Source organism: Haliaeetus albicilla, chromosome 13, assembly GCF_947461875.1.
Source record: "Haliaeetus albicilla chromosome 13, bHalAlb1.1, whole genome shotgun sequence".
NCBI lineage: Eukaryota > Metazoa > Chordata > Aves > Accipitriformes > Accipitridae > Haliaeetus > Haliaeetus albicilla.
In genome coordinates, this window is record NC_091495.1 from 7,086,473 (window position 1) to 7,102,289 (window position 15,817).

Below are 15,817 nucleotides of genomic sequence, written 5' to 3' on the forward strand. Positions count from 1 at the left end.
GTTATTGTCCCTGCTGGATTGAGACCTGAGCCAGCTAGGTCAAAATTATCATAGATACACCTATGAATACGCTCCATTTTAACCTGCATTGTCCTGTAATTATGGGCACCTCACCATTGCAACATTTCTTTTTAGCAGCAAACTAAAACCAGGTATTTTGCTATATTGGAGGGCTACAGAGTCTCTAAATGTTTCTAGCCTTGCTACAGGACTGAATTTGTGTGAGGTGGTGGCCCTGCAGGTAAGGGACTTAATTGTGCAGAGAAGTTCTGAGTAGTGGCTGGAAGAAGAAGGAAGAGAGGTGGAGGGAAAAGAGGTGATGTCTTGTAATAAGGAATATCTGAACAGGAAGCTAGCTTGCAAATCTGATCTACGCTAGGCTTCCAAACCTGTGTTGCATTTTCTTATGTCACTGTGCTTTAATATTCTAATAAAACATTGTTTTCTTTCTAGTTCAGTTAAATGCTCTCACACTGGGAGCTCACGTCCTCCCTTTTCAACATGAGACACAACGAAAGTTTCTATAATTAAGCATATGCTACAAGATGAAAATCACAGCTTTCATAAGTGAAAAAGTGTTTTTTTACTACTTCCCTTAGTTATTTCAGAATTGTTAAAGTTGAAATAATTCTATGGGATTCCATCATCTGTTATTAAAGATACTTAAAAGCATCATTCAATGTATTTTAGTGAATCAAGATACAACCGATTGTCAACATCTTCGTCAGTACCTGAAGATCTTGAATATGATAGGGTAAGTATTCTAGAGTTTTGATACGTTTTTTTAAATGTCAACTATTTAATGGTATTGGTCATAATTTGCCATTCCACCTACCCCAATGAACCAGTCATTAAACTGGAAGACCATCTATGTGCAGAAATTAATAATGCATTGTGTATTGTGTTTTTATAGAACCGTATGTAACCTCTCTCCGTTTCCTGACAAACTATTGCCATATCATAAACCAGTATCTTGTGTCGTTGTTTTTAAGTGACTTTTTTTTTAATTAGGAGGGGGACTATGTTTTAGAGCTTCAAAGGGGAAGAAAAAAAGAATACTAAATAATCTGTGCTTAAATAACAGTCCAAAAGATTACATTATGTTCACATTGCAAATAATACCTAGTTGGTCTTTATAGTACATTGTCTTCCTCACAAAGATGAGAAAATTGGATGCAAGTGTGAGGCTACTAATAATGCCATGTGCTCTTAATATTAAAACTGGTTTGGAGTGGAAGATAATTTTTTGGCCAAACTTTTAATTGTTTCCATCCATGGTCTCTCTGGAGTCTTTGAATTCACACATCTCTATCTTTTGTGTTGCAGTTTCAGAATGAATCATGCGAGAGTTGTCCAGTGGTGGCAGCCTACATTTTAACATGTTATATATGTATCAATTAGCTTAATATCTAGCCTTGCAACTAAATAATCATGTGAGCATTAAAAGCATACTGGTGTTTGATCAGGATTGCTCTTGTATTTGTGTAGTTTTCTTCATCTTTTTTAAAACCATAAAGCAACTTTCTCAGTGAAACTGTTGAATAAAAACATGTCTCTCTAGTTGGATACTATTCACGTGAAAGGAGAGAGAAGGGTTTTTTTGACCTATACTGGAACATTCAGCGAGATGTGATCTCTGCTGTACAGTTTCATAGGAGTATTTGTAAACCTAAACAAGAAGCCTTTCTGTTAATGTAATAACAGCATTGTTTCTAACTACCGTTTAACTGATTAGCTTGTATTAGACTCTCATGGAGTTTATCCTTGAAACTGGAGAATCTTTGGAAATGGTTTTGGAAAAAAAAAATCACCTTTTCTGCTCTAAAACAACCCATTAAAAAATAATTTCGTAGAAGCCTCAGTCTTGACTTCAGTTCATTGGAGATGGGATTTGGATACACTTGTATAAATTCAAGAAGCCCAAGCAATAAATGTGCAAGTAATAATAAAAAAACCCCAAACTTAAATACTCTCTGAAGACAGATATATAAAGTACCTTGTAGAAAGTGTGTAGAGTATTAGGTATTTTTCTGTATGTTTCTAAATGATGATTTCAGAGCAACAAACTGCCATCTTTTTAGCTAAGAGATTGGCTTAATAGAAACACTTCTCTTACTTGTACAGATTAGAGACTATTTTTGTGTGTGTTAGCTCCTAAAAACTTCCTTCTTTATTTATAGGGGTTTTGTTCTTGGGTGACAGCTGCTTTTCGCATGCAGTAAGTATATGAAATGGAAATAGTGAGCTGTGGTTTGCTTTGCCTTTTTTTTTTTTTTTTAATTAAAAAAGGTGGTTACATTCAAAATTTTTTTTTTCCTTGAGTAGGTGGAATTTCATACAAACAGTAATACAGGTGCCTTTTGTGGGGTAGAAAAAGAATATGAAAACAAGATCAGCTTATGGGAATACTTCTTCAGGATGCAGTTGTCCTTTTGCTGGCAGCCCAGGGACTTCCTGCTCTTGGGACAGTGTGTACCCTAAGTGAATCTATGGCATTCATATAGATTCTGAGCTAATAACTAGGCTCTAGGCTTTTACCCTTCAAAGAGTACTGTGTGGGTGTTCCCCTGTTTGAAGCCAATAGGGCCCTGGGCAGGAAATGGGGTTTCCCTGCAAGGATTTCTGTGAACAACTGGTGGTTTAGTTGGGGCTGGAATTGACTAACTAGGAAAAGGCCATCCCACTGTTTCCCAGAAACTGGGTGTTAGATGTGTGATGTTCGTTCTTTGTATCTCTTGGGACTTAGTAAATCATGATTTTTAAAAATGAATTTCTAGCTTGGGCACATTGAAACAAAAAAGGGGTGGGAATTAAGCCTGTCTTTCTCTGGTTTTGCTAGTTCAGTTCCTTCCTTTTTCAAGAACTCCTATTTTAACAATCTGTCCTGCTGACAATGGATAGATGATGAGAGTTCATTCCAGAGCCTATTAATGTCATCTGTTAATTGGGTGTCATAAGAGTAAGGTGATTCTGTTGTAATTTTCCTCATGGGGCACCTTTATGGAGGTGAGTGAACACTGTCACAATGTGATCTTAAAGTTTGAGAGCTAGACTTAACACCTTGTGACTGTCATGAAGCAGGTCACAGCAAATGACTTTGTCCTCTTTTAGGGTGATAAAAAAGAACTTGGATTTATATTTGCTTTTCAGATTACTTGTTTCCCTCTTAAATTCCCTTATGTTAATTTTTGTATGTTGATACTGCCCAAGAAAAAGACACTTTTGGAACCTAAATTTATGCGTGAAAGAACACACGATGTTGAAAATCAATAAGGATTGATGGAGATGTCACTGGGTAGACTGAGAAATTAGTGTATGTTCAAAAACCACCCCCCAAAACCCCAAGGATATTAAGTAGACTGACCATGTGCTTTTCTGTCTATGATGCAGTGATGACGAGATTCATGAGAGATGTGGTGAAGATGCCATACATTACCTTGCCTTCCAGCGTCACATCATCTGTTTGTTGATTGCTGTCAGCATTTTGTCTGTGTGTGTCATATTGCCTGTCAACCTATCAGGTGATCTACTTGGTAAGAATTTTTTTTGTATTCTGAGAAGAATTTTGTGTTTTATATAATTGCATTTTTTTTATTTTGGTAAACTTTGTAATGTTTTGTTTGTTTGTTTCCCCCCCTCAGTCTGATATGTGTGTCATTTTGTGTGAAATTTGCACAAGAGTAGAGGGTTCTTTAAACGTCTGGCAAAAACTGTTGTCAGAAACAAGATGGCAGACCACATGCAGACATAGATGACCAGACCTAGAAGGCTCAAGGCAAGGTTAACTTGACCTATGCTCTCTTAACTGATGTTTATCTAAGCAGTCTATGGATTTTATTGGTGTTGATTGCCAATGGAAACTGTCTTCACAGTTCAGAAATCTTTTTCTAGTGTCCAGTCTGAATCCTTTTTGCTTTAATTTAAGATCATTACTTTTTTTGACCTGTCACTGGGGAGAATAGATTATTCTTTTCCTCTTTGCAATATCCTTTTAGCTGCTTGAGGATTATCAATTAATCTGTGCTTTTTCCTCTTTTTGATAAACCAGACCAGTTAATTTGGTCATTAATGAGAAATGTTTTCCATTTGGCTGATCATAAAATCATCAGCCATCCTCTGAACTTTTCTTTTATCTAGCTAGACTGTCTCCCGTTGTTCCCTTCTGTCTTGGTTTCTGGCTCAAAACTGGACAAATCTTCTCACTGAGAATTTGTCCATGCTGACTAAACAAAGAATTATTTCATGTTTCTTGCAGTCTAGTCCTGATTATGTCTGTCAGTGTGACACCTACCTCTTTCCATTATTAACTCGCACTCGACAAATACAGTGTGTGTGTCCTCTAGTCTGCCATTCAGGTTGCTAATGAGAATACTGGTAGACAGAATTCTGTTAAACCCTGTTTAAACTTTCTTCCATTTTTGATAATGAGCCCTTATAAACCCACTTTATACCTGGCTTTGTATCAGTCTTGTCAAGATCATGTTTACACAGTTCTTCACAGTTGATCATCTTGGTGAACAGTGATGCAAAAAAAAAAAGCAGTAATTCATTTGGTTTTCCGGAGTACTTGCTTGCCTTTTGTTTTCTTTGTTCTTATACAACAACAATTGCATCTTATTTTGTGTACTGACCTTGCTATCTTTGTCCCTATAATTTATTCTCTTCTATTGTCCTTAATAATGTGGCCTAGTTTTTGTTTTCAGTTTACTCCTACCTGTGTTTTAAAGAGCCTTGTGACATAGCCCTCGTATGTAATGGGATACGTTGTACTTGTGCCTTTAGTATTGTTTCTTTGTGGAGCCGCCATCTCTGACTTCCTTTTTATGAGCTCTTTCTTAGCAGTTCTGTTTTTATTAATATCTGCTTTCTTAAAGACCATTGCTGTTCTCTTTTTCTTCTTTGCAAATCTTTTTTTGTCCTTTCAAAGGACCCTTTATCACTTCAGTCAGTTCTCCTTCCTTGCTTTCCATCTCTGTGTTCTTAGCCAGCATTCATAGTTTTACAGAATCAAATCCAACACAACTGGTGCCCTAGTTGCTGTCTTCACCTCCTTTGTGAAGTAGAGAGAGAGATGCTGGTGCTTTCAAAGAACTTACAGAATGTAATTCCCCCTTCTGGTCTAGCTACTATCTGTATATTTATACCAAAATGGATTTTGTAATATGCATCAATTTGTGTGCACTGTCCTCCTCTAACTACAATTTGATAAAAGTTGTAGTAGCTTGGATACCAATAGATGCTCTCTGTTAATTCAAATGGCAGAGTATGGCTGGCCTTCTAAAGCAGGAGATTACAGCTTCTGTTTTCCTGCATTAATTTTCGTGATGCTAGGAAGTACAGCTGATAAACAAATATGAAGTTTTAGTGTCTCTCCCCTTCTTCCTCCCCTTCTACTCTGTGTGGATTTTGTGCATTTGGAATTCTTTCTGTTGTGATGACTTAACATGCAATGTGATTTAACAGTCTATGCTAGAAGATTGTTTAGCTTTCCAGGTACACTTAGCTCTTTTTCCTTTGTGAACATGTACTCATTTTCACTCACTTGCATTATCATTTTTTAAAATACTTGACAGTCTACAGAAACAATGTCATATAAACTTTCTCATTTTTGACCTTAGTAAGGTTATCGGTACTGTGTTGTCAACGCTGAATTAATGCAGTTTAAAAAACTGAGATAAAAAATCAGTGAAGATGGAGTAAAAATGTGAAGGAAATACATTCAAATCCCTAAACAAAATTGACATGAAGGGAGATTGGAGGGAGAAAGGGAACTGCTACAAGGATCTAGTATTTAGATTTTTAAAATAATCTATTATTTCTCTTGATGGGTTGAATGTGGTATAATCCTGGAGGTTTGTTTTTTTTCCAACTTTAAAATGCAATACAGTGTAAACCAGCATTGATTATGATTCTAAATCTTTTTAACAATTAACATGCTCAGCATTAAGAAAAGTATATCAACTTTAAAAAAAAAAAATAGAACAAAAGCTGACTCTTGGATATTTTGCATGTGAATGTTGCAGCAATTAATTATGCTACTTGTTTTTGCTCTTCTTAGATAAAGATCCCTATAGTTTTGGAAGAACAACTATAGTAAACTTGCAAACTGGGTAAGTAAATCTTGCAGAGTACTTTTATGCTTATGTCTTTTTTCTGCCATAGTCTCTAAACGAATAAATTGATACTTGCAGCATGGCTCATGGGGTAGGAATTACTTATTCAAGCTTCATCAACTGGAACTGGGATATGTTCTGCTTCAGGCTATGCAGTTACAGTGCTGATAAGAAATCTGGAGACTTGGCTTCTACTCTGTCAGCTCTTACTTCTTACACCACGTTTCTCTTGGCTAATGACTGCACATCTAGTGATAGTATTTTCAGAAATTTCCACATTAAAAGAAACCATATTTCAGAAGGAAAATAAAGCTGACAGCTTTACTAGAATGTGTAACTGGGATGATTTAAATTCTCTTACATCAGATTTATGTGTATGCATATCTCTCCCATCTGAGATCATGATTAAAATTACTTCTATGTGTTTTAAAAACAGTCTGTAAAAATAGTTGAGATACAAAGCTGTAATTTTTTTCTGTTTTATTACTTGATCAATCCACATCTATCTGTGCTACTATGTCCAGTAGAGTTTCTGCCAATGCACTTTGGTTTTTTTTAACCATGTTATGAATCCTAGTAACTAGTGGGGATTTTTTGTTTGGTTGGTTTTTTTAATCTGTAAAATAGGTTCCTGTATTTTAGGTTAATTGTGATTATTAATGCTCTTTGCAAAACTGAAGAACTGTTCACAGAACAGAACTTCTGTAAGCTTTGAGAAAGGAGCTATCAGAGAAGCAGAATTTACTCCCTGTATTAGGCTGTTTTCAGTTTGAGTAAGGATTGTGTCAAAGAGAGTTCAATTATGCACTCAGCTCAGTAACTGGTAAGGCCAATAAAAAATGTTTTGGCAAATAGCATGGTGTGTGCTATTGGGCATCTGAATGAGAAGGTGCAAGCCAAACGCTGCCTAAAAATGTCCATGTCCTAGAAGATCTATTTCCTTTGTAGGTCTGTTACCCATAGAATTTTATGATAAGCAAGTAACCCTAATGGATATCCAAGGCATCTGCATAGGCGTGACTGACTACCAGTAACTACCTTTTTTTCCTTGTTTTGTGTTCAACAAGAGGTTCTGATCTGCTTAGCATTTTGATGGCTACTTGTATCAGTTAGGCAATTAGTTCTTCCTGTTTCTCATATTCATAACATTTTGTCTGACAGTAATAATCTTCTTTGGCTGCACACCATTTTTGCTGTTGTTTACCTGATTCTAACTGTTGTCTTCATGAGACATCACATGAAGTATGTCACATATAAAGAAGAAAACATAGTAAGTTTCTGTATTGGGGTGAAAAAAAACGTACAGCATGTTTGCAAGTGGATAATGCTAAAAAGACAAATTGCTAAGATGCCTCCTGCTTGCTAGAATGTGACATAAGTGTGAAGGAATTCACTGAAAGCAAAGCTTTGCTGAGTGAATTGTGAAAATGGATGGAGAGAAGGGGGTTGGGGAGGGATTTGTGAAATTTTGGTGTAATCTATTACCAATGTAGAAGGTGAATGTGGTGCTGTCTTGAATAGATGCAGCTCCCATCAAAATCAAAATGCCCTACCTTTTTTCCCCTCTACAACACAGCTACTTGTGCTGTGTCAATGCCTTCCTCATATTCTTGTTTTCTCTTCCATGACATAGTTTCTCAAAATTGGAGTTGCATTTTCTTTTGCAGGTTAAGTGCACATTGTTTATAACTGGTCTTCCAAAAAATGCAAAAGAAGAGACAATACAAGGCCATTTCACGTAAGTTCCATTCTTCAGTAGTACCATTAGGAACAAACAGGAGATTTAAAATTGTCCTAGTAGTTTTACCTGCCCAAGCAGAAATGTTTTTTTGACTTTTGCACTGTTTAAAATTATTATTATGTATCTCTCTTCTAAAAGCATATCTTATTCCTTAGGCAGAATTGAGGAAAGACTGTATTTCAATAAAGTTAGCTAATCTTAGAATTAGAATCTAAGAAAGTGGCTGTGTCTCCACGCTTTCCATTCATGCTCCCACGTGACCTTTACTTGAGAATAATGCTGCACATCTCATATGAAAGTAACTTTCAGCAGCTGTCTCTCTGGAAGTCTCCACTTTATGATATCTCATTCAGAAATGAAATAAGTGATCGAGATGTCAGTTGGACATCAGTGATGCTCTTTGAAACAGTTTCTTCATTGTATTTTCTGTTCTTACAGAACTGCCTACCCAACCTGCACTGTGCTGGAGGTCCAGCTGTGTTATGATGTAGCCAAACTTATTCATCTCTTCAAAAAAAGGTACTTGTTTTTGCAATCTACCTGAGTTTAGCATGATTTTATGAATGCTTTGCCAGTCCTTAATCAACATAACCAGTAGTACTAAGCTTGCACATACTGGAAGTGAATTCCACTGTTAAAGTTCTGGTCTGGACTTCAGTTAGATTCAGCTGTGTTTTAAGGTGAGTTGTGGGGTTCTTGTAGGTGCGATATGTTGTGTGTTGCATAAGATAAGCTTTGACTTGCTGATTATTCATGTATGTATTTAATTATTGTCAGGCAGTGCAAGTTGGAAAACTCAACTATTGAATTAATAACTCTGGGACCCTGCTTCTTTGGCTGGAGGTGCTGGTCACAGGAGAGAAAAGTGTTATCTCCTGGGCTGTACATTGGGTTTTTTTCCTGGAACCTCACTACAAGTGTAGGCTGTATAATGCTATTACAGGCTTGAAAATAAATTATACTAAGGAGCCAAAATAAGATATATGAATATCTCTGGTGACCGATTAGTTTGTTATCAGTCCTTGACATAACTTTTTCTCTTGGGGATTATATTCTTCTTAATCTTAATGTTGATACTGTTTTCTTGCAAAATGTTATGGATGCATTTTTCTGTCCAGAAAACAGGCAGAAAAAAGCCTGACTTACTATGAACACCTGCATCAGAAGTATGGCAAGCGGGTCCAAATCAACCCTAAGCCATGTGGTCAGTTCTGCTGTTGTGAAATGAGAGGATGTGAAAGGGTAAGAGATTGTGTTCATTTTTAATGACGGCTAGGTAAATTGTTAGAAGAGTAGAGAATAGTTTTTGTATGACGTTTTGTTGAGTTTTGGAAAATTCTTTATTCATTTATTGCAGATAGCTCATGCTTCATGTTCTTGCACTGTACAGAAAAGGAATTCCCAAAAACTTTTGAAATGTAATCTTAGTGCAAAAATTGTAGTGCAAGGAAAACTTCCTGTTTGTTTGTCTCGCCTTGTGACTTGATTTGTAATTTGTGGAAGTAGTATGAGGAAGAGAGACTATGGTTTGTGTAAGCTTTATTTTAATGAAGATGTTAGCCATCTGGTACTTGGATGTAACAGTCAACAATATCCCAACAGGAGGATGCTGTAGATTATTATACCAAAGTTAGAAATGAACTGATGGAAGAATATTCAAAAGAGGAACAAGCTGTTCATAATAACCCACTGGGAATGGCTTTTGTAACATTTCAAGAGAAATCCATGGCAACCTAGTAAGTTTTTTCTGGCGTCTTGTTTGTTCTCTTTTAACTATAATAATACAACTGATCTGCTGTTTGTGTTGCTTGTTTGCTTATGTTGGTGGTTCTTCCTTTCTTCTTCTTCACTGTCCTGTGGATTTGGTCTGCTTTGCTTTCCAATAAGTTTTCCCATAAGTGTGCATTTAGCCTCTATGCTTTGAGTGAAGAAAATATCTAAGGGACTGAATGGCTCTGGACATTTTTTTGGGATAAGGAGCCTTTCTCTTCTGTATGGGATCCAGTCCATCAGTGTAGGTTAATAGTAGGCCAGACTGACTGGCTCTTTAATATGAGTTACTGATCTCTTCATTTTCTGCTGTGCAAATGGTCCAGTTACCAAACTATCAGAGTGGGTGCAAATTACACTGCTATTTAGTCATCTCTACAAAGTAGAGTCAGTGACTGACCTGGCCATAGGTGATAGATACACATTATGTATCTCTCTTCCCTGTTAATATAGATACATGCCTAGGCCTAATATCAGAAGTTGTTCAGTGCTTTTTACTAAGTCATTTGTAGAGAAAATGCATGTAGCCTCTTGTTTTCTGCTGGCACTTTGTGAGCATCTTTTACTAACAGAAAGTGGGTAACGGGAAGCAGAATAATGTTTGTATTACAAAAATAACACATGCTTTTTTTTATTCTTGATAGCCTCTCTGATTTAAATTGTCTGCATTCTTTTGACCTTCAAGTCATGTTAGAAGAGCCAGTCTTTCAGGCTTTTTTTTCGAGGAAGTCCAAGGTATAGAATTCCTTGCAAGAATTTGAGATGCTGGAGAAAGTTTTGCTTGCTGCTCTTTAACCGAGTAGTGATTGTGTGGTGCAATCTGCCGCACTCTTCATTTTGTAATGTTATACACCATATTTAGAGAATCTAGAGCATGAAATAACATTTTAAGATGTGAAACTGAAAGGAGAAATAAGCATTGGCGTTCCTTCTGTAGCTGCTGATTTGTCGTATACGATTTTGATGGGATAGTCTCTCCTTGGGCATGTGTTCTGAGTTGCACTGCAGGCATCCGAGTTGAATTATCAAGAACTGAAAAGATTTTAGTTTGTTTAGCTTGGAATTGATGCAGTGGACTCCATTCTCTGGAAAATTAGATGAGATTACATGCAAAGCTAGGGCTACCATCAAATTAGAAAGTTATTTGGTGCCCTTAGTAGGCTCTGCTCCACAGAGCCCTGAAATAGGGTGGGAGAAACAGAAAGCCAGGATTGAGGTTCGTGGAGCCAGGTGGTTGTAGAAGCTTGCTTAATGGTGGTGCTCAGTCGTATGGCTGGTAGTGCTAAAGCTTGCTCTGTATGTATTTTTAAAAATAAACTGTCAAAGTGTAATTAACTTTCTTAAATACTTGCTGCCACAAGATGCTGACAATTTGACATCACTACTTGAATTCTGGTAAGGTAAAGATCTGGGTTTGGGGGGTTATTTTCGTTTGTTTGGTTTGGTTTGTGTGTGTGGCTCTCTTTTCTTTATGTTAAGAGCACAACTGAGAAACAAGCATGTTCAGGAATTTTAGAGTCTACCCATTCAAATATAATATATACTGTTTCCATGCTAGTGTAATACAGCTTATCTGGAGTGGAACTTCTTTTACACAGTAATGCATACGCAGTTGTACTGTCTCTGAATATATGCCTAGCACTTCTATTGCTGTGTTTTGAGAAATCTTTGAAAGCATTTATTCTGGCTATGTTTAAATTTTGTTTAAATACATCGATTGTCAATCAACCTATAATATTAGAAGATAAAATTAAGTATTGTGATTATTTTAGGAGTGGGTGAAAGAGGGTAATATTTTGAATTGTGAGAATACCAGCACGTTAAAAATTTTTCTGAGCATTGGTACTCAAGGCAAAATTGGCTAGTTTTGATACTAGTGTAATGAAATGAGAGTGCAGACTAATCCTTTAGTCTGCTTTGATTTGAAACCAGTTGTAATTACATAAGGAGGTGTTTGGAAAACTGGCAGTCTTTAATTTTTCCAGTGCTTTCAGGCTTTGATTTTTTTTTTTTTTACTTTTTTTAATATTTTTTTAAATATGAGTCACTGCTGTTGTTTCTGTTGGTAGAAGCACCAAACAGTTCAAACCACGACTGCTTTTTGTTTCCAGATTTGTCAGATCTCAAAGACCTGCGGTAGTAACTGTTTATATGATGGTCATTACATGCATAATACAATGCTGCATTGTTGTCTAAGTACTATCTTGATCTCTGGTTATTAAAAGCAAACAAACCTTTGTCAGTATTCCCAGTCTTTCTCATTACGTATGCAGCATTTTCAGGTGTAAAAATTTGGAAAAATTCTCCTTTTTCTTCCTTACAGTATCCTTAAGGACTTCAATGCCTGCAAATGTCAGAGTATTAAGTGTAAAGGAGAACCCCAGCCATCGTCCTACAGTAGGGAGCTATGTGTATCAAACTGGGAGGTTACATATGCTCCTTATCCTGAGAATATTTGTTGGTAAGATTCCTGTCTTGCATCCATTTATTTAGGGTAATGTAGGTTTAGAATGGGGACAGGAGGAGGGGGTTGAGTGCATTTTTCTTTACCCCTAAACTAAGACTTTATGTAGCATTTGTACTTGGCTGATCTGCATCTTTATTTCCATTACTACTGTTCTTTGGCCTTGGGGAGGCCTCTCAGAGGCTGACTAGGGTTTTGCCACCCCAAAGTTCTCGTGCCTGCAGTTCCTATTAACTAAAATAAATAAATAAATAAATAAATAAAATTCAGCTTATTAATTAATGTCTGTGCCTCAGTGTTTCCATTTTATGGGGTTAATGCATATCTACAGTTGAGATCTGAGGAAAGCAATTTGGTGTTAGTGCTGAGTATTCTCCAACTATGTGTATGTTTTTTGAGTTGCCACATGATGAGTATAACTTGATCCACTCTGTGAACTATGGTCTGTCTTCTAACATCTTTTTATTGACCCAGTAAATTTCCCAGACTTTACCCACTGCTTACAGGAGAGTGTCAAAAAATAGATAAATACTTTTTGAGTTAAACTGTTCCTGTGCTGTCTTCTGTCATGCTTATAGGCTAAAAATGACTAAATATTTTCCAGTTGCTTTGCAACTAACTTAGGGTTGGGTCAATATAATCCCTTATTCATATAACAGTTGATTTGTTGACATTTCCGTTGACCAAACTGAAACTGCAAGACACAAACATGCACAAGTTACTGCATTTCACCTGTATGTAACTGTTTTTTTAAAAAAGTACACTTCCCCCTAATGATTTTAACAGAAAATTACTTTTAAGGTGACTATGCCATCTATTTCTGATAATCGACATAATTGAATCTTCTCTAGAACTACAATTCTGCAGTTGGGAATAAAGTACAGAATCTTTAACCATAAAGCAAACAACCAGCCATGATTCTCAGATGTGTTATTTTGAGACATGAATTAAAAATCTCTTGCAGACTGCTTTCCACGTAGGGTCAGTTTAATCTGCCTTTTTTCATGGAAGGGTTCTTGCATGCATGTGTGCTTCATTTCTTCTTCCTTTGTTGAAGCACTCTCTTATGGACACAGGAAATGATCGTTGAGACTCAGTGGGTTGAAGCACTTACAAAGCTTTTCTAAACATTTCTGAGAGGGGAGGATGGTGGGGTTTTGTTGTTCATGTTTTTTGTGGTGGGGGTGGTGGTTTTGGGGGGTTTTGTTTTTGTGGTTTTTTTTCTCTGTTCTTCCCCTCCTCCCCCCACCCCGAAGAAGAGGAGGCACAGGGATTTGCCAAGTTACTTACCTAGGTTCACAAAAAGAGTTGTCATAATTGGGTATGTTAGTGAGCCTCTGTATCCCTGTTTTGTCTGTTCTAAATACTTGGCTTTGGCTGGGGTTCAAATCATTCCAGTGCTTTTGAGAACCATTTCAGATAACATTTAAGAACTTTACCTGTTTAAGACCTATTGTTGCTGTTTTAATATGGCAGGAAGGGATGCAGGGATTTTTAATTTTTTTTTCAAAATCATGGTTTCTTGGTAGATTCTGCCTCTCATAACTATTCTCCTTGCAGAAATTCTCTGTATCTTCTTCTATCTCTGTCTCTTCTTGTTCTAACTTTTAGTACTTCTGTATTATTAAACAGCGGAGGTGTTTCACCAAACCTTGACTACATTAGACATTATGTTTGTGTTATGAAAGACTAAATATGTTCTTCTGCAAACACAATTTATGTTATCATTCAAGAAAGGTTGCACAGTTTCCTTTATTTCTAATAGTAACTGGAACTTGTGTAGTGCTTTGTTATACAACTTTGAGACTATGAAAGCTCAATTTAGAAAAAGCTGTCACTCGTTACTTGACGGATAGTATATATATTTTTTTTATCAGCAAATGCTTACTGCTTGGTTTTATGTCCTTTTTTTTTTTTTCTTTTTTTGCAGGAAAAATCTTTCAGTGCGTGGACTGAAATGGTGGTTTAGATGGGCTTGCATTAATTTGCTTCTTTTTATTGTACTGTTTTTTCTTACTACTCCTTCCATAATCATCTCAACCATGGACAAGTTCAATGTCACTAAACCTATTCACTACCTTAATGTGAGTATCACCATATGTTTGGATATAGCTGTGTATCAGCCCAAAATGTTGATAAACTGATAGGTGTATAGTAAGACAATGAATCAATGTCTATAAGCTAAATTCAGTTGAAATTCTCAGGTCTGTTTTATGTAACTGCTGATTAAAAAGCATATGTCCAGAATCAGGTCTTTAGTCTTCTTTTGTTCCATGACAGTAGGCTGAAGCAATTTCACCTGAAGCTTTATATTACTATAAATGTCTTGTTTGTAGTAAAAATTTGTATTTCAAATGTAGATAATTCTAAATTTTGTAATCAAAAACTTTTGCCAAAAATGGAATTTCAAGTCCAACTTGTATTTTGATTTTTATGGCGAGAAGGGGGGAATTCAGATTTTAAAATCTGAAGTAAAATGCCATGGTTTTATTTGGCTTATTGGATTCAAAACAGGATGGTGTGTATATCTGGTCCTAATTTGACTGCAGCTAAGGTCTCTTACAAACTGTTCATTTTAAATACTTCCCAAGCTGATGTAAACTACATAAATACTGCTTGCGAGACTTCACTCTCATGGAATTTAATTCCCAGTCCCACTTTTGTTTTTTTGTCTTGTACACTAGTGCTGAGCACTCACTCATTTTAAGACTGTATCTGAATATAATTTCTGCAGTTCAACCTGCTATAATTTACAAATAGCAAAATATTGCAGCCTCAGTTGTACCGCAGCTGCATTAAAATGTTTTTAATACTTTATTCTTCCTTTTTTTCCCCCCACTAGAATCCCATCATCAGTCAGTTTTTCCCAACGCTCTTACTCTGGTCCTTCTCAGCTTTGCTACCAACAATTGTATATTACTCAACTTTGCTGGAGTCCCACTGGACAAAGTAAGCAAGGTTTTACTCTGTTTTGGCCTTATTAGCTGAATATGCTAAAATAAATGGAGAAAGTGCTTATCTTCCATGGAGCTCTTAAATCCACAGACCTCTCATAGCGGGGAATGTCATGTTCTCATCTCTTATTAATGTTAGAACCACCACTCTGGAGTTTAAGTAATTTGTAATCAACACAGCAAGTGTAATCTGACCACATGATTTGCTTATGCTCCTTCCCCCCCCCCCCCCCCCCCTTTGTGTTTAATCAGAAAAAAAATGTATAAGCAGGCTCAGGGGGTGTAGCTTCAGCAGGAGCATGGGAGGTGCCTCTGATCCCATAACCAGCTCGCTCTCTGGGAAGATAGGAGGTGTGGGTTTGGATGACCTCCAGGCTGAGAACATCACAGAACCCCAGAATCCTACTTCAACAGACAGTGCTCCAACTGCTGGCATGCTACTTACAAAAAGGACATCCATCTTTTTGTTGTTTTACATGGAAAAAATGGTCTGGATGTAACTCTTGGTGTCCAACTCAGTTGCTTTTGGATATTGTTAGTGGTGATCTGAGAAGACCTGTGGCACCAAGGCCCAGCAGGTGTGTTGATGCAAGATTTTCAGATATGACTGGTGCGCTCCAGAGATGTGAAGCACAGTGATGTGCTGCTGACTTGGAGAACTTGGCACAGCTTGGTTTGGCATACCAGATTTCATCCCCAGTTTCCCTACAGTTAGATAAAAGCATGATACTGCACACTGAATCCCAGCTTCATTTAACTTCACTCAATCTTTTTC

At 36.8% G+C, this 15,817-nt stretch overlaps 1 protein-coding gene across 1 annotated transcript in view; it reads left to right on the top strand.

Moving 5' to 3' along the window:
- Positions 1 to 15,817, top strand: part of TMEM63A (transmembrane protein 63A) — a 33,895-nt gene that overhangs the window by 6,286 nt on the left and 11,792 nt on the right. The window contains exons 5-16 of the mRNA XM_069800036.1: positions 691 to 754; positions 2,181 to 2,218; positions 3,391 to 3,533; positions 6,059 to 6,110; positions 7,275 to 7,383; positions 7,781 to 7,851; positions 8,293 to 8,373; positions 8,973 to 9,096; positions 9,457 to 9,590; positions 11,948 to 12,085; positions 14,019 to 14,172; positions 14,931 to 15,037. Of these exons, the coding sequence (XP_069656137.1) occupies positions 691 to 754; positions 2,181 to 2,218; positions 3,391 to 3,533; positions 6,059 to 6,110; positions 7,275 to 7,383; positions 7,781 to 7,851; positions 8,293 to 8,373; positions 8,973 to 9,096; positions 9,457 to 9,590; positions 11,948 to 12,085; positions 14,019 to 14,172; positions 14,931 to 15,037 (1,215 nt within the window). The remainder of the gene's footprint in view (positions 1 to 690; positions 755 to 2,180; positions 2,219 to 3,390; positions 3,534 to 6,058; positions 6,111 to 7,274; positions 7,384 to 7,780; positions 7,852 to 8,292; positions 8,374 to 8,972; positions 9,097 to 9,456; positions 9,591 to 11,947; positions 12,086 to 14,018; positions 14,173 to 14,930; positions 15,038 to 15,817) is intronic.